The sequence below is a fragment of the Dendronephthya gigantea genome, unplaced genomic scaffold, assembly GCF_004324835.1.
Source record: "Dendronephthya gigantea isolate DGI-Jeju-01 unplaced genomic scaffold, DenGig_1.0 000018F, whole genome shotgun sequence".
NCBI classification, from domain to species: Eukaryota; Metazoa; Cnidaria; class Anthozoa; order Malacalcyonacea; family Nephtheidae; genus Dendronephthya; species Dendronephthya gigantea.
Genome location: NW_021163028.1, coordinates 1,114,003 through 1,133,230, shown reverse-complemented (window position 1 = coordinate 1,133,230; position 19,228 = coordinate 1,114,003). Strand labels below are relative to the sequence as shown.

The window sequence follows — 19,228 nt, the reverse complement described above, 5'->3', positions numbered from 1 at the left end:
GACATAAACAAGACACTGAATAGCTATCCACTGTCTGTTTACCATATATTGGTCCAGCTTCGTATAAAATCATTAGGATTTTAAATGAAGCTGTTTTCAAGTTTTTCCCAATTTAAAAGAAGTTGGAATACAAGTTTACCATTCAAGCAATAACAAATTGTTTCGCGGTCTTTACGCGCACAAGGATGGCGTCGATGAACACCAGAAACCTGATGTGTACCGCATTCCATGTGAGTGTCGTTTAGTTTACATTGGAGAGACCGGTAGAAATCTCTCAATATACGTCTAAAAGAACACAAGACGAACTGCGAGAAAGGTAAAGTGTACCGAAAGCTTTGCAGTGTTAAATACTTACGTGATGTACCTACAAGCTAAATCACTTAATTTTACATAGTCCAGCGATATAGCTTTGCATAGCAACCAGCTGATCAGGGGCCGGTTGTTCGAAAGGCGTTTAGCTTAAACAGTGGATAAGCCAAATTTTAAAAATACTCTCGTACATCTTGCGAATTACTGAGCCTGCATCTTATGCATTTAATATGTACTTCCATTGACAATTAAACTATTTACATCGAAATATTTCAGCTCAGTTGTTCAATAAATAGATAATTTGGTTTTCCATTTTGAACTTATCCACCGTTTAAGCTAAACGCCTTTCGAACAACCGGCCCCTGGTCATAAAAATGAACCAATCAGAAGCCAAAACTGAATTATCATTTCCTTCGTTGCATATATGACTTCGACACTCGAAAATATCAAGTAATTTTATTATATTTAAGCGAAAACACGCCTTTTTTTCCCAACTTAAGTTAGAATTGAATGAATTGTAAATTAGAATTTGCTATCTTCTTGATGCGGATACACAAAGAACTTCTCAAAATTTAAACTACCCGTTTACACTTGGCGGTTTTTGTTGCGATTTTCTCCTTATGATAGATGTGAACGAGTGAATTAGTTGCGGATGTTCGAAAAGAACTCTCGTGCATTTGAAAATTGCACTGAATATCAAAACTAATCGTTTACACGAAAACAACGTATTCAAGACCTATTTATTCAAAATTTCAAGTGTGGAACCAGTATTAAAATTACTTAACAAACTATCTACATCTTCTATATATAACCATTAAAATTAATATACAATAATAAATACATTCCACTTAATGTTACATTCAAATTCATTTTACGCTGCCTGAATTTATTGCAGCGCTGTCAAAATCTCGGAATGATCTAAACTGCAAGTACTTTAAAAGATTGGCATACTGCATTGCAGCTCTTTTACTGAGTGCACGCAGAAAATGCTATTGCTACAACCCTAGTTAATAACCAAAAATATATAGTCGTTAAAACAAGGGCTGTTTTAACGACTTAGCTATATATCTTTGGCCAAACCTGTAGTGATCGAGAATTATACAACACCTTATTATTTAATGTATTTTAAATTCAATAATGAATGTTCCATTCCATCTTTCGCCCCATGAAAATGTTCTTACCATCGCAGGAATGAAAACACTCATTATTTATTATACTACAAAATTTGAATCTACTCTTGCATTTAACGCTTGACCATGGCTGGTTTTGAATATTTGATCAAAACTCCATTATGGGAGTGTTTGGGAATCCTAATGGGAAAATTGTCAAACAGAAACAATAGTTATGACAAACTTCTGTCGCCGCTGACAATTAGCTTACACCCCCCTGACTTTTACAAATATATCTCGTGCGACAAGCGAGCCGATACAGGCTCGGGTATAGCTACTGTATACTCGTGCACGTTTTTTTAAAAATGCGATGGATCAGCCCGCTAGCAGGCCCATCACGATGATAACATCGATTTACACCATGCTGGATTTTTTCACTCGAACATTTTTTTTCGCTAGAATTCTTTTAAATTGATCTCGGTCAAATGATCCGCGTTATGGCAACAAATCCGGCAAAAAATGTTGTTCGATCAAAAAAGCCAGCGTACAGCTTACGGGAGAACGGACCAATTTGAAAATGCGCAGATTTGGCACGATTTCCAGTTTGAGCGAAATCATGTGAAATAAACAGCAATAAAACTATAGTAAAAATATTTGAGTATACAAAACCTTTCTAACTCCCTCAGAAAAATCAATTAGCGCAAGATATATTAGAAAGGGATAGAAGAGATCAATCTCCTACATTAAGATATTAGAATCTCCTATACAATTCTTAAGCGCACAGTTTCGAATTGGCACGGCTCGGCATAAAAAAAGTTAAACCTGGGAACGCTACCCTAAACTAAGCATAGACGAAAGTGTCAAAAATACAATATGCAAGATATGATCATAAAAGATCAGGGTTGGTAAGTTACTGAATAAATAAACAAATATTGTTGTTTGGGGCCTTTGATACCTTGTTTTAAACAAAGAAAATAATGGTTATGTTAAATATAATAATTGGTTCACTTATTTAGAAATCTACCAACCCTGTAAAAAAGACCACATTTTGGGAATAGAGCTTTTCCAAAAAAGTGCAAGCTTTGATTTCGAAATGTTTTAAAATGCGGTGGTAAACAAGTATAGCCTTTCAAATGTTGAAAACGTACGCGTTGCGCCCGTACGTTTTGGTCCAAACGTGGTAACAACTTCCACGCGTAATACCAAAAAAGCAATTAGACTATATTTCCTTCATTTTACAACATTTCGTAATCAAACTTTGCAGTTTGGACACTGAAATGAAAACATTTTCAAGTATCAACACTCTGCACCATTAGTACTCACCGAAAGTCAGTGAGGGGCTAAGGCTAAAGAGGCTAAGAAAACTTTAAACGAACAGCAATATCAATATTTTCTATAAAGGTAGCGTTCCAGATATTTGAAGTAATAAAATTACGCAATCGGATCTGAATCAAAGTAGATAGGATCAGTGTCGTCATTCATTGCCAGGTCATTGTAACGGGCAACCTTTTTCCGTTTGCCACGCACAATCCAGATAATCACGCCGATCAGGAGGACGAAGAAAACTATAACTGCGATCACGACGCCAGCAATTGCTCCGGACGATAAGGATTTACCTGATGATGGTAACAAGAAAATTTTATAAAATATCAGGAGATCTATAGTGCATGGGAAAGGACAAGGACTAGTTGTCGAATGAAAATCTATTCGTAGATTGAAGTAACTAAATATATGTGTTGAAATAACTTCGCATCAAATGTGGTAGAACACCTACAAAATAGAAAAAAAAGACTTCTCGACGTTTTCCCCTTTTCCCCTCACCCTGGTTATATTGGAATGTATCCAAAATTTCTTGAAATATTCTTTATTTCGGTCTCAAATTTATGTCAGAGCTATAATAGTTCTTGGTACTAAACATAGTCACTAAAATTTCGGCTATCTTATAATAACAAAAAAATAATCGATTAAATATACTTCGGAATGTATTTCTGAATGAAATCAGGATTTCATGCGTCAAACGTGGGCACAAAAGCTCTAAGCCATTGGCGCATCATTGCTGGGAGCAAATAGATAAATTAAATGTATATTGGAAAACAGGAAGAAATTACTTTTTAAACTATCGGCAAATATATTTGTTTCCAGGCTAAGCGTACATTTTTAATACTTCATGTAAAATGGAAAATAGTGTATCTTTTTACGAGAGTAGCCAATATTTATGCCTTCTGATTGGGTTAGCGCAGTGTAAGTGTAACATCAGGCATTTTAAATTGCGCAACAAGATGCTAAATTATCAAATTTATACCAGGTGGAGGCAATCTAAATGGATTTGAGCAGTTTTGGTTAAAAATTTGCATACATGGATGGTCACACTGGCTACACATATTCTGGAGTTAAATCTTAGAGATAATATTAACTCGACGAAAGTAAAATGTGCTGAAATGCAAGGCGTGCGTGCTGTCATATATGAATTAAATTTGATCACGTTTGACCATGCGAGGAATATAATAGATGAATGAGAGTTAACGAAATATTCATGGAAAGTTTGATACTCTACAGGCTAGTCTTCCTTAATAGTTATAGTATTACCTATAAAGCTATGTCTATATATATATATATATATATTTACCTGTAGAATGGGATGAATGACGCGAAGGAGCTACTATTGGAGGAACTAAATCTAAAAAAATTTATTTACATGAATTTGGCTTGTATACTGTAGCTTCAGGAACAGTGGATGGGTTAAAAATCGTCTTACCGTGGTGGCCGGGACAATGTGAAGGATCAATCGCAATGCTTACGTTTTTCACGAGATATACTTTTTTAAAAATAACCTTAATGAAAAAATATCACCAAATCAAAACATGAAGATAGACAAACGAAAACAAAGGGAAAAAAACCGCTTTTAGGTCAGAGAAATTTTTAGGAAGCGAGAAGAGCTTGGGGCGTACCATAAACAACTCTGAACTTCCTCTGCATGACAGAGAATACTTCTTCAGGTACCTTTCACAATAATTTTCGACTTACTAAGTTTTTTCTACTTAGTAAAATATTCCATATAAGAATTTGGTATAAATTTCAGATTCTTCTTTTTCCGTATGTCACCGTATCTGACCGTTTTTACCTAAATTTTGTCCTTTCTTGATTAATTATCGTTATATTTCTTTGAGATAGGGTTTGTTCTATCCCAACGACATTGTCGTTTTCGGGTCTTTTTTGTCGTTGTCGGTCTTTCAAGATTACTCCTAAGACTTCGAAAATGAGACAGGTAGCAATAGATAACAATCTTATGAAAACTAGGCTTTAGGGCCGGACAAAATTGTTGTCATCATTCGAAAACCCTCACCATGCAGGCACAAGTTTCATAAAAAACTACACGTCCAACAACACATTTGGTACGCACCGTTACGTAGACTGAAAGATAGACGGAGTTCCCCACGCGCTTTAAATCCACTCCAACTGGTAAGATTTTTATTACATTATAACTTTGTCCATCCTCAAAAGTGTGGTCGATATGTCGTACTTTACCAGAGGCATGATTAGAAACATCAGCCACCAGTCTGAGTTTCACTGGATTGGAGCAGTACTTAACAGTCGCTGTGGCATTGAAGCGATTGTGATTCACCACTCCGAAACATTTGAGGTCTAGAAACGAAAAAGATGAATATTACCTGTACGACTGCAATAAATCTAACTAAGCCAGATAAATCTAATCATCCTATCGGTATAGAGCTATATTTCCAAGTCACGTTACGTTGTGTGGTCATTAAGATTGCGGGTTAGAAAAATGGCGCCAAAATAATGAAAATATGCATGCATATAAGCTTTGGCGGCGAGTTGTAGCTATTATTTCACCAAGCCATGTGCCGTCAACATTGGCTTCACTAAGACTTACATTAGGGAGCTTTAGCAGTGACTACGAGTATGACTACGAGTCAGTACCAGATTGGTCATTCTCGCGCGCGTTGTTTGCTTACGCCATCAGTCAAAACTCGTAGTCGCCGAGCTTTTGAGTACGGGCTTTTTGATAAATTTCGTACTCGAAAGCCCACCGACTACGAGTTTTGGCTGATGGCGTTAGCAAACAACGCGCGAGAATGACGAATCTCGTAGTCGTAGTCGTACTCGTAGTCACTGCTAAAGCTTTCTATTGGTTGCATGATTGTTTCAAGCTAACTTACCAGAACAGTTGTTTGCGGTTTTACAAGATATCTTTGCGTCCCTAAATAATGGCTTGATCAATCCAAAATTATTTTCTACTTGAGTTTTTGTTTTCTCTAAGCCTTTACATTCCGGACTCTTTGAAGCTGTCAAGGTAAATTATATATAGTAGCTAGCACGCTTAAAAACACGGTTATACACAGTATGATTTGTCATGAAACTGAAAGTGGTATTTAGATCTCACACATGAAGCATTTAAAGGCTAACTTTATAAGGTAAAGCAATTAAGAATTCACTTGATTCTACACGAGGCGTTTTTAGAAGCGCATGTCACTAGCTACCAGATCACACGTTTATAAACCGAAAGATCCGATAAACTTGTTATCGGCCATGCAAAAGAAACAAATTCTCCTTGATAACGAATGCATAAATTTTGACTACATCCATTTTACATGAAGTATTAAAAAATGAGGCATTCTGATTAGCTTTGCCTGAAAAATGTAAACAAATATGCCAGTTAGTTTAGCGTATTTTCCGTATGTCACGTTTAGGAGTGACATAACGAGCTTTTAACAAATCTGTTTCTAGAGAGCGACAATGAAATAGAAAGGCCGGTGAAAAAACATTCTATAACTAACATTTCACAAGCTGAAACTTTTGATTATAGCTAATAAATAATAAATTTCTTGGGTAAATCGCAAATAAAGTTAAAACTCGTTTTCGGGTTATGCTTTAATATATCACGCAGGCATCAGATAAAGCCATCAGTATAGATGTATGCAAAAGTTTTAATCAATACTTACGGAGAGGTGCATCATGCGAGCGTTGCGCTGAGGGCACTGGAATGAAAGAAAAACAATTTTTGTAAGCAAATTTTATTAAAGATGTACGAGCGAACAAATGTGGCATAGCAACTTGCACAAAAAATTTTAACACATAATTATGAAGTTCTACGAATATATACGGGCGTTACTTCGAAACTATTTAATAATTACATTATGTGATTATAATTATTAAATTAATTCCAGTTATTTTATCAAATAAATATCCGTCAGAAGTTAGTTACAATATATTCGTGAGACTCAGTGCATGAGACAACATCAATCATTACCTATAAAGAGGGGCGTCGAGAGAATGAGCAAGCCCCGGGGAAATTTTTTGGTCCCTGCCTTATCAGCTATATAGTTGTGTAACACAAAAGAAGCCCTTCGGCTGTTGGGTAATTGCCCCCTTCCCGTATCTATTTGTTTTATATAATAAAATCGAAATAATTCTGAAATTAAACAGGCAAATAGTTTCCCCATCATTTGGAAAGTAAAAATTTTGCGGATATCACACGTACAAGATCTATAGGATTGAAGAAATGCAATTGGCTAGCTTAATAAATGTGCTAAAATGTGATTGGCTGACAAAATAAAACAAGAGATGACTGATCAAATTCGTCAAAATTATCTGTGACGTCGTTCCGTGAGTCTATTCTCTTATAGATCATGGCTCTCGACCAATTAAATTGTTTGAATTCTTAACGCTATTATATAATATGTGATAACAGAATGTTAACAATACTTACGAGCGGAATCATTGCAACGAACCCTTATCGCTTGCTTATTGAGGATTTTGTAATGAAAACATTTCACGATGGTACACAATCTTGCTGTGACCTAAACAGCGGAACAGAAACGAAAACAATGTTTCTCCAGCAGTCAATATACAAAGTGATAATTATTTCTGTTCGAATTTGCTAAAAAAATCTAGCAAAAATATCTTCATAAATGTAGTCCTCATTTTGTTTTGCACGGTTTAGCAATTAATGGAAGTAAACAAAATTAACATGAGTGAACTTTTCATCGTGTGCATTGAGTCAAATCACATCACGAGAAAATTACTGTTCACAATTAAGACATGCGATTCAACTTACCGTAAGCAAAACAGTGTTTGGATATTTCTTTTGCAGACCAACGGTTACGTCAAGTTTCGACGTTAACTTTCTGTGGAAGTTATCTGTGATAATCATACGTTTTTTATTCGCATGAACGACCATTCTGACCGGCTCTTTGCAGCCTTCTAGGACGATGGATATCCCACTAAAAGACTTTCCCATGACTTTACCTTTGCATACCACACCTGACAAAATTATTCAGAGGAAATTTATTACTGCATGTATAAAACGAGTGCGTGTGAACAGTTATGATATCCAGAGCGCATGAACATCCATCGCGTGAAGTTTTGATCTATTTCATCCATAGGAATCTTCAGGTGGTAGACAAATAACGAAATGATCCCGTAAAGTAGTTTTGGTCGAAACGCTGGTGGGTGGTATACAAAACAATGCATGCTTTTCCAATTATTATATGACGTATCGGCCTGAAATATTCTTTTGTGGTTACATGTAGAAACTAATTCTGACTTGTTCACCAAATAAGTCTTATTCTTTTCTTTTAAAATACAATTTTATAATTTTTTTCCAAACATAAGTTATATTCTTTATCCTCCTATGTACGTAGGAAACTGCCCATTTTACAATAGACCTTTCTTATAATGACGTCAAACGCGGAAAGTCTGATGTTACACATAATTTGATTGGCTCCACAAGACTATCGAGCCAATCAAACCTCGTGTAACATCAGACTTTCCGCGTTTGACGTCATTATGAAAAAAGTCTAAATATTGACCATGTTAAGTTGAAATCTTGGTTGTTGTTTTTCAATTGCCAAATATGTTTCAAAAGTTCAGTGTCAATGGAGTACCTTTTGTGTCTAAGAGATTTAATATGATTCCTGTTTCGCTCTTAAAATGCAGGTGTTTGCGGTCATACCGATGTAGTGCTCTGCTCTGTTTACATTTCTAGTGGTGCATGACAGTTGCATGCCTTGCATACTATGTTCTTTGTCATGCACTGATTTCTTAGCGGGCATGTGCTGTTTACATGGAACGAGTTATCCCGGCTAGTATATAGGCGAGGTAAAAAGCGCACCACATCAAAGGCTTAACCTGATTAGTCTTTCATTATATGCAGTTTTCACCTCGCCTAGCCGGGATAACTCGCTCGATGTAAACAGGCCCTTAGTGGTGCAGTTGCAACTGTCTGCGGTTATGCTATGTGACTGTTTGTTCCTAATGATGCGTGCATTGTGTTTGGTAACTACGGACTTCACGTTGTCCATACTACCGCGAAGTTAACCTGAACGGTGTCTCTATTAAAGATCTTATATGTATGCAGCTTGTGGCTAGGTGGGAAGTGGTGTGTCTAGCAGGTTTGGAAAGGTGCGGCCAACATTGGTCCTCACACTCTCGAGTGTTGAATAACAAATGACGTTGCGTTGCCTGCTCCTGCGTGTTTGTGGCAGTACATGCATGGTGCATGTTTCATGTAGTCTAATTTGTGTCTATAACTGCTGTGTCTTAGTGTGTTTTGGTAAATAGGTGTTGCATAATTAAATGATTGCTCGTCAGTTGTCCGGTCAGATTGTCACGAGGCTTCCTATAGGGTTTATACTATCCGGCGGAAAGGTCGGAAGTCATGCGTCTATAAAAAGTTTACAACATACAGATTTGCCTCGACTGTGATTTTGAGATCAAATTGTTCGAAAATTTTGTGGAGTTCCTTTCTAGTTTTGTCTTCTAAAGTCTAAACGTGCTGATTTGTTTTTCAAGATTTGCTTGTCAAGCCAATGCTGTAGCTATATGTGAAACGTTTTCGAAAAATTAGTCGTAGCTATACCTGTACAATTGCTGTTGGGTATGCAGTCCACCTTTCCGATAAGGGAAGGGATTTTGCCGGACAGCGTCTTCCGCAGCTTCTGTAAATCCTTGCATTCTGGGTTTGAGCTGTTTATTGCATGAACATAGCCATGTAATGGAACTATAAATGATACAGAAGCATTTGCTCGCGATTAAAAGACACTATATACGGTAGCATGCATCATGCATGCATCAAATTTGCAACACAGTGCAAGCCTGGTGAGTGCCGTATTTGCACCGTTGCAAATGTACAGCAAAGGTGGTGATTACTGTATTTGCACAAACGACCAGTGCAAATTTCGGCAAACGTCATGCAGCAAATCTGAAATTTTCATTAAGTGTGCATGCAGCAAATTTAGTGCAAATCTAAGTTTTCATCCAGTACACTTATGCCAGTATTCCAATTTGAATGTCCTTTACTGCATTTAATCAGGGAGTTCTGATACGAAAATTTCGTGCAAGAATCACAAAAATTCTGGCCAGGGAAAGTTAAGGCCTTCAACGAGTTAACAATGTGTTTAGAACGTAAGTTCGTATGATCATCGAGGGGTTTCGATGAGATCAACATGCCGGATACTTTTGAGTACTTGGAGCAGCGTTTTAGAAATATAAAATCGACTATTGTCTTATATATTGAAGGAAAACCATTGTCAAATTATGCTAAAATTAATCATGCCGGCGAACTCACTTATTTTTCTAAAACTCTCATTTACCACACGAAGTTTTTAAATTCTATATAAGTTTATTTCGCTATGAGTATGTTTCGGGTAGTCTTTAATACTACTGTCTTCAGGCCAATTTGTTTATGTACTTCAACATGGCAAGTTTAAACGAAAGAACAGATTTTAACATTTCAATTAAAACTTAGATCGACAAGTCTATAAATAAAGCACCGAATAATATTACAGCAGCCAATTGCCTCATAAACAACAAACTAGCTGCGAAGCGTTCTATCCATTTGAGCAAGGTTTGAATGTTTAGGCAAAGTAAAAAGTAGTTTCTGGGCCCCACCTGCATCCTACCGCCTGGATTTTTTTTTATATTTGTCACGTACCTTTTATATTTGCATTTGTTCGTATAAAGAATTTCTGTCTCTATTTTATCTAATTTAGTATAATTATAAAATAAGTTTGATATAAGTTTGATATAACAAGCGTACCACGGATGGAATTTTTCATGAAATTTTATTTATATATGTGCGTTTGTTTTTAATTTTACGGCCTACGCATCAAAACTTTCAAAATTGTTGCATTTGTTCAGCATACGGTCATACCAGTCGTTGCAGTTCATGTTGGGTTTGCGATGTATTGTCTCAATATTTTGTTCACGAAAAAGTGCTAATAAATACAAGGATAGTCCTAAATATAAATTCCCATGATTGGTAGTGCACGTACAATCAACATTCCTCAATTTGAGTCAAACCATTTAATTCATCAGGGACAGGTGATCAAACCAGTGAATTTTCAAACGAAAATCTTTTAGGGGATTTTGTATCTTTTATAGAACACCGAGCCAGAACATGTAAAATTTTCTCATTTTTCTGCTATTTTTGGTTTAGATTTTAATGGCCATGCCTCTTTACAAATTGTACATTGTGTGATGAAATTTTGATTAATGTTACTTTGGCCAAACTTTGCTCTTGAATAGTTGCTCATGCTCCAGGCGCATGTTAACTCGGTTTTGTCAAGGAGCCCCATGGCTGGTTGTATAAAACTCTAACTACATTTTCCATAGTTAAATCCTAGTTAACTCAGAAATACATGACTCTGATTGTTCAATCCTGTCCTTAACTAGAGTTAAAAGTTAACTAGTCAGCCTAGTCTTTTATACAACTGCATAGCCCCTGGCCCCTAATTGTAAGTTCCTGGTTAAACATCAAGAGAGAATTTTGTAAACAAAAGCAACTGCATTCTTCTTTTTTTCCAAAAAATTTTTCCACTTAATAATAATAATGGAAACTTTACTAACTCGCTTGAAAAAGGTAACATAAAATTGGCTACTTGAATCATGGAATATATATGTATACAGTATATATATATATCTATATATATATATATATATATATATATATATATATATTATATAATATATTATATATATTATAATATGATATGTTTATATAAAAGCAAAAAAAGATATATCCTAATAAATTGTATGCACCATATTTACAAAATTCACGAGAGTGCTAATATTAGTAATTTAATAATTGTGGATTCATCCATTCCTTGTTTCTACAGCAAAATATATAATACATAGACCTGATAGAGATTATTCTCCTAATTAAGTATTTGTTATGTTTCTTGTCAAATCCTAAGTCATTTAGCACATCTAGTAATAATAATACTTAATAATAATCATTTATTTCAGTGTCAAAAATAATAGCAGTTTTCCACTAAGTGAGGAGACCATTTCTCTAATTTACCTAATATAAACCTGTTAATCATAAGGTAGCTTACATTTTCTAAATATAATTGCCTTGATATAAATATAATTGAGAGTGACAAGCACGCTCCCATCTAATACCCCTTTCAGTGATGCCAATGACTGAAAGGCCAATTGACATCACAAATATGATACCAGAAAATTTGACAGCGGAAAAAGTTGTAAGCCAGACAATAAAATTAACGTGTAGCCTAATTATATAGATGTCCTTCAAAATTCCCAAGTTTCTTCTAGAATAATAATTAATTGGGGGTGTTTATTTATATATTACCCCCTCCCTCTCCAATATTGTTCTAGTTTTGGCCCTGTTGGAAATGCTAATTTCACATGAGATTTTTTCTTACACATACTAAAAATAACAATTGACCAATGGTCATCAATCTTGCTCCTTTAGTTTTTTTAGTTCTATTATGATAATAGTATTATCACCAACAAAAATTCAGTTAGTCTACCATAGAAATTAATCCAAAGTCCCAGAGATAATACATAGAGGCATTTTAGTCTGTTCATCAAACAATGATGTTTCTTTGTGGAAGACCAATAACAGGCAAAAACCCACAAAGATATAGATTTAAACTACCGGTATCTAATGTATGGTATCTAGTTAATGCTCAATTTACTTGGGCATCGAGGCCTGATAAATATAAGGCCTGATTTTAACAGCCTTGCTGGTAAAATTGAATCGGTAAAACTATAGAATACCAGGCTAATAGTCCATTATGTTAAAGATGTGTTAGCGGATCAATTTTATAGTATAGAACTGCCCAGTGTTTATTCTTGTTCTCTGGAAGTCAAATTCATGGATTAAGTAACATAAAACAAGGTACATGTATCTAGAAGACTATATGACATTCACTGTTAAAAGCTGGGTTGGCCAGGTATTCTATAATTGCCCCAATGAATCTAATTCAATTTCAGAAGAATAGTAAAAGATACACATTTTAATAGGAAAACTAACTTGTTTTGCAAAGTGATTATTTCACCTGTTCCCTAAAGCTTACACAACAGATCACAGAGGCTTTCATGTTTATTATGCTGGGCAGAACATGAATAATATAAACTAATTGAAATGCAAAGTTAAGACGCAAGGCCATAAACATCCTCCTTGAATCTTTCATCAGGTTATCCGAAACAATGTGCCATATGTCCTTCGTCGCATTACTAATGACTCGAATATAAGTTATAAACAACTTACTCAGTGCTGAAATGATATTCTTTAAAATAGGTTTATACAAGACTATTCTGCAGTTTATACTTTAATAGAAAACCGCTATAAAAATTTAACCTAGATTAATAGTACTACCTTGGCTAAACCCAATTGCCATAATACCACAACAAAACAAGTCTTAAATTCTGTGCACTATCCCTATATCTAAACCACACACTTTAATAATAGAAATTTAATAGGTAAATATTAACTTTGCAAAGCGAAATTTACAGTACGTGTAGCCGCATTGATAATTGCTAAATTATACAGAACTTACCCAGAGCCAGAAGTGCCAAAATAAGCCACAAATTCATACTGAATTTGATGCGAAGTAATGATCAAAACTTGTATATGTACGATCAGCTCGAATTGTGGCAAAAACAAGGGGAAAGTTGAGACTTTCCAAGGCTTCTTTTCAGTTGTCACCCAACTCAAGTGTCAACAAAAATACAAAATGTGTTGATGTTGGATAATACAACGCTGATCTCGTTATGTTGGAGTGATTTTGGCAAAGTGTGTGACGCAGTTTGCAAACCAAGCTTGTTCCTGATTGGCCAGCTCATCTCAAACTACGTGTAGCCCAGACTTTTTATCTTTAAAGGTCCACAGGTAAGCTCAAAGCTGCCATTTGATTTGAGATGAGGAGCAAGCACTGGGAGCACTGAGATTATGTAATTTGAGACAGGCACACAGCAGGTTAATTTCGTTTTCTCAAGAGTGTTTTCACTTGCGTCTTCGAACTTCTTGACGAGTGACGACCGCTCTGAGAGAGCATTTATTAAAGCTTCAGGGTCATGTCAACCGAACTATGAAACCATATTTAACCGACCTATTTTTATAACGATAGAAAATTTTTTACCGAGAGTTGCATATGATTTATGAAACAGGGAAAGTCAAAGTTACAAGTGAACGGCCATTTTTTTAACAACTATTATTCACAATGTCCACAGGAATCATAGTGTCGTCGGACTAATTGTAAAGAATTATCAAGTCTGATTCCAGCACCCCATTGCCAACACTCATATTGCATGCATGGCAACACCTTTCTTGATCAAAGCGATTTTGAAATTTGAATTAGAACTTTGCTATCCTTTATTACTCTCCCTGTTCCCTGCATGTTCACATACATCAGTCCCATGCATGTCCGCGCGGCCTCGACATTGTGACCAGCATTCGACCTACCTTGTTCAGTACGATCTCGTCCGGCTGACTTTCTGGAGCAGAAACAAGGAATTCGTGTAGCAAAAGGAATACAAGCAAACTTCAAAAAACATAAGGGAAACGAGCGCCACGGTTCCGGATCTTCGTATCCAGGGCAAGCCTTTCTGCTGCACTTTCTTCTTCTGACATCACAGCAATTCGGTTTGAAACAATCGTCGTCCGAGAGACAAGAGAATTCGATTCAAGGTATATTATTTTGACTATAATATAACTCGAATCGAAGGCATTAATGACTAAACTAAACGCGTGATCGCAAACAATGAGTTGAAATGGGAACAAATGTCAAAGCATATGCTAGAAATGTGCTTTGCATGTTCTAGAAATTACTGATGACATCAAGGATGTGTTTTTTCGAGTATACTATATTTGCGGCATATATAATATTATGTTAATTTGTGGCAAAATTTTAATTTGTGGCCAATGTTCGGCAAATCCAGCAATGCGATGCAAGAATGGATTGTGTTACTCTAAATTTGCATAGATCTAAATCAATGTAGAGTACCGCAATACATTAGGAAGTTATGTTTAAATAAATTGCGTTTGTCTGAAAATACCAAAAATGGTCTTTTGCATTAGTATCATGGTCATGGACATGCAGAAATCTTGTATGCATGGCGCGTATAATTCCAAATAAGAGACTGGATAAGAATCTACATTTTCCAACCATTGGTATCCTTTGTTCAAGTTAGTTGACGGATCGTTTTCCTCGATTCCAATTGATGTGTTGTTGTGATGCAACCACGCTGCTGCCACCTTAAATTTAAAATATACGGTTTTACTAAACTGACTTTGTGTTACATTTTTATACCTGCAATGCTTGTTATCGCTGTTTCATTGTGTCCTTTTGGTTGTTGTTTTATAGTTTTTTCTTGTCATCGATGCTTCTATTATTGTAGTTGTTGTTATTGTTGTTGTTGTTGCTGTTTTTGTTGTTGTTCAGTGTTGTTGTTGTTGTTGCGCGTGCTGTTGCGCGTTGCTGTTGTTGTTGTTGCGCGTTGCGCAACCATGCTGTTGTTGTTGTTTTTTTGTACGTTACATGTTGTGGATGTTGCTTTTGTAGCATGTTATATATGTTGATGTTGTTACTGTTGTTGTTTTTGTAGCACGTTGTTGTTGTTGCATGTTGTTGTCGTTATTGTTGTCGTTTTTGTTGCTGTTGTTGTTATTCTGCAGTACGTTGCATGTCGTTGTTGCATGTCGTTGCATGTCGTTGTTGCATGCATGTTGTTGTTGTCGTCGTTAAATATCCCGCGAACGGGGGTGTCAGTAAACAAAGAATGGAAAGGGTGGATACAATATATAGTTAGGAAGCTATAACCGCTTACCATAAGGATCACCTCCAACTGCATCTAAATAGACATTTCGGTGACGAGCAGCACTATTCAGTTTTTCTAAATAGAAAAAATAAACGACATGCAAGCGATATAATGATCATGGATAGTAAAAGTGTGTATATTATTCAAGGCCATGTTACACGGTGCAATTTTTCTTGCAACTCGCAATGCAATTTTACTTTTGAAAGATGTATTTTATGGAACAACGAATCTTTTGTGTTAATTACACTTCATTCATTTTTCTTCTGCAAGACTCTTCACTAATTTACATCTCTTAGAAGTAGAATTGCATTGCAAGTTCCAAGAAAAATTGCACCGTGTAACAGGGCCTTTAGTTATTTCTTGTAGATAATTATATGCTTGGAGACATGTGAAACATACCAATCGTAAATTTTTTTTCGGTATTCGTATTTTCTCTGTGTATTTTGGCAAGCATTTCTTTACCAGCTGAAAAAGCAATACGATTTAAATTATTAATATATGACGTCCCCATCAAAATTATAGTGCAAACCATGGCATATGATATATAAATGATCAAAATAAGGTTTAGAAATATATAAAATCAGTAAAACAGATCAGAAAATCAGTGTAAAATATTTCAGTGGAGTCAAGAATTAGATTAGAATTAGACCTTTATAACCAGACGTGTAAGCCTCTTTCAGCGCGTTCTGCGATGCTCCCGCATATCGTTTGCTCTTTGACACTGAAAAAACAACGTAGTTAAATTACCACATCACGCACCTTTCTACAAAATTGATAGATAAAATAATCGTTTCTGGCAATTCTATCGCTTCGAAACTTTTTTTTGGCTATTATACCCTTCAAAGAAATGCATCCAGCAAGTGCATTATACTGCATGTGCGACTATTCAGGATATGAGAAAAATATAGACAAGGCTCTCGTTATATCTTACCAATTGATCTTTTCTTTCTTCCAAACGTAAGTCTTTGTTTCGAGAGCATCGTACTTCCCATGCCTATGTAATAATGTGCATGTATATATATACACTATTATGATAGGATTGTCCATGCAATCAAAGGTGTATGTGAGATGATCGCAGTTAGAACAGCTATATTTATATAAGGACGGATTTTCAACAAAATCCTCGGGGGGAGAGTACCCAATATTCGGGAGGATGCATGCACAATTTCTCTGAAATATTCAGATTTATAATTCTCTGAAATGCATTTTTAATCTGGACGCTAAATAACACCCCCCCCCCCCCTCATTTTTGTTTTGCAGTTTTTTAAATGATTATTAGACCAGGTAAAATTTGAATTAAATAGCCCATTATTACCGTAAGGATCACCACCAAAACTACTTAAAAATGGATTTCGATTTCTTGCGGCTTGATTCAATGTTTCTAATGAATTGAAGAAGAATTTTTATGTGTTAACAAGTCTAAGTATATCATAGTATTTGCGTACACACAATAGAAATATTTGCATTTGGTTTAAACACATACCAATGTCATATCTCTTTTCATTGCTATTCGCCTTTTTGCTGTCAGCAAGAGCAGCTGGAAAGAGTGAACTCATGCAGTTAGAGAAAAAATATGTCGGACTTTTAACTCTGCATGAAACAACAAACACCTTCAGTATTAATCAGCTATGATAAAATTCGATTTGTACCGCAAAAAAAGTTAATTTTTTGGCTCCGTGCACATGCACCTTTTCCCTCATATATCTCCGAAAAATCATCAAACTATAGAGCTTTATAAATTATCAAGCTTATTTTGTCTTTTTTGTTTTATACATAAAATTTCTCAGCGCTTGCATGACACGTAGCTATGGTTACGTTAAGCGGCTGTGCATGCATGATGTTGCAAATATATACCTTCGTATCCCTTATGGAACGATTTCTTTATGTCTTCGCGAAGCTTATCGCTATCAAAGGCAGCGTTGGGCTGTAGTCCGAAACATCTAGCGGCTTAAAAAAAATAATCACCGCGTACATTGATATATATATATATATATATATATAGTTATGATGGAGGGAGTAGGGGTTATAAAGCAATAAAGCCATATATACGACACATAAAATATACATCACTGGCATGCAGAGAAAGACAACCATTGAATTAGCACAATTGCCACGTTCGCTAAATTTACGCGTCCACTCAATATAGTAAAAATATTTATATATATTCGCGCGCTTATTATGACCTATCACATTTATAGGAACAAATCTTATTTACCAACCTGTGAATATAAGAAGAAATACCACTCCAAATCTTGAATACATCGTATAAAGATTTCTACAGAATGTAAGAAAATGGAAAAAAATATAGCCGTTTGAATTATTGATCTGCCATTGTTTATGCACACATATACAATTTCCTTCACGCAACTGCATATATGAAACAAACTCTTAGAAACAGTTTTGTAACAAATTAACTATGAAATGACGGCAGTGCACATGAAAATACAAAATGAAACAAAGTCACACTTTTAAGTAGACTTACAATACTTTAAGTGTACACCCAATCTCACTGCCGATTTCGAATGATCTTCCTATAATTATATATAAGTTCAAAAGTCCTTAGAGTGCTTAGTCTTTGCAACCGGTGTAAAACGTTACGGTTCAGTGCGTCAGAGCAGGTCGAAACACGCGACTTCCGTCCATGGTGACCTGTCTATATGCAGGCTCACATGGAAACATTTTTGACATGTCTTCTCAAATGTCAATTTTTCTAATTTCACACAGTTTTAAAACTGATTTTCTTATTCCAGTATATATATTACCAGTAGATTCAAGAAAACCATTTTTTCAAAGGAATGTTGTCGCATAAACATAAATTTAAAGCCGGGACAAAAAAAATTATCTTTGTTTTCAAATCTACAACCTGTTCGTCTGAACATGCCAAGACCATGGAGCGTATATTCAAATGAATTTGGCAAAACAATTACCCTTTATTAAAGAGTTTATTACAGACAAGTTATCACGAGAATTATTTCTTGAAATAATGTTTTCATTTGAATAGAGCAAGAAATGTGACACAGAAACCATAGGCTTTATTTATACAAGGGTCATGCACGCTGATCATCCAACTGGATCAATGAACTTGGGCAAAACTATACTCTGCAAAGTTCCTCTATTTGTATATATAGACTCGTGTAACACACGCGAGCGCCACGAGAACGAAAACGCGATTATACTAATAAATAACATTCATTTTTGGGCTGCTATGGTTTATATATCAACTATCGGTTTCTCGCAAATATTCGGTCCTCTTCAGTGAACTCAAATAAGACTAGAGCGGCCACTCTCTGACTTTCCCTCATTAATGAGTGAAGCCAAGATGGCGGATCATGAAGCCTTTCTTGTAGGTATGATCCAGGCCTCTGGCGCAAAAATTTCAAAGGAGAAAAAAAATTGCCGCCATTTCACCTACGAAATTTTCGCGTGGAGGCCTGGATCATACCTATACAAGAAGGTTTCAGTGTCCGCCATCTTGACTTCAAAATTCCGACAGAGTGAGCGTTCCAGTCTTATCCAAGCTTGGGCGACGTTGCCTTCCGCCATTTTAGCTTATAGGTGCAAATCAAAACAACGTTTTTTGAGAGCCAACAAACGAGTTCTGCTGAAATTAGCTCCTAAGTGATTTCGCGCTCAAAATTTAAATAATCAGCAATCAAAAGGGTAAAAAAGATCCTTTCTGCAGCATCTAATCGATTATAACTTTTGTTATTCTTTATGAAACCAAC

At 35.7% G+C, this 19,228-nt stretch overlaps 2 protein-coding genes across 2 annotated transcripts; both read right to left on the bottom strand.

Moving 5' to 3' along the window:
• Window positions 1–2,426: 2,426 nt before the first annotated feature.
• On the bottom strand, window positions 2,427–13,424 carry LOC114520910. The gene is made up of 10 exons (XM_028541259.1): window positions 13,244–13,424; window positions 9,298–9,438; window positions 7,495–7,700; window positions 7,147–7,237; window positions 6,380–6,415; window positions 5,597–5,722; window positions 4,819–5,060; window positions 4,174–4,249; window positions 4,045–4,095; window positions 2,427–3,034 (listed from the first exon to the last, which is right to left on the bottom strand). The coding sequence occupies exons 1-10, from the start codon at window positions 13,278–13,280 to the stop codon at window positions 2,850–2,852; spliced, it is 1,191 nt and encodes a 396-aa protein (XP_028397060.1). The 5' UTR covers window positions 13,281–13,424; the 3' UTR covers window positions 2,427–2,849.
• Window positions 13,425–14,533: 1,109 nt separating this feature from the next.
• Window positions 14,534–18,095, bottom strand: LOC114520937. Its single transcript, XM_028541286.1, has 10 exons — window positions 17,986–18,095; window positions 17,723–17,778; window positions 17,358–17,450; window positions 16,987–17,040; window positions 16,819–16,884; window positions 16,435–16,497; window positions 16,153–16,224; window positions 15,903–15,968; window positions 15,513–15,578; window positions 14,534–14,940 (listed from the first exon to the last, which is right to left on the bottom strand). The coding sequence occupies exons 2-10, from the start codon at window positions 17,763–17,765 to the stop codon at window positions 14,873–14,875; spliced, it is 591 nt and encodes a 196-aa protein (XP_028397087.1). The 5' UTR covers window positions 17,766–17,778; window positions 17,986–18,095; the 3' UTR covers window positions 14,534–14,872.
• Between the last annotated feature and the right edge of the window lie 1,133 nt (window positions 18,096–19,228).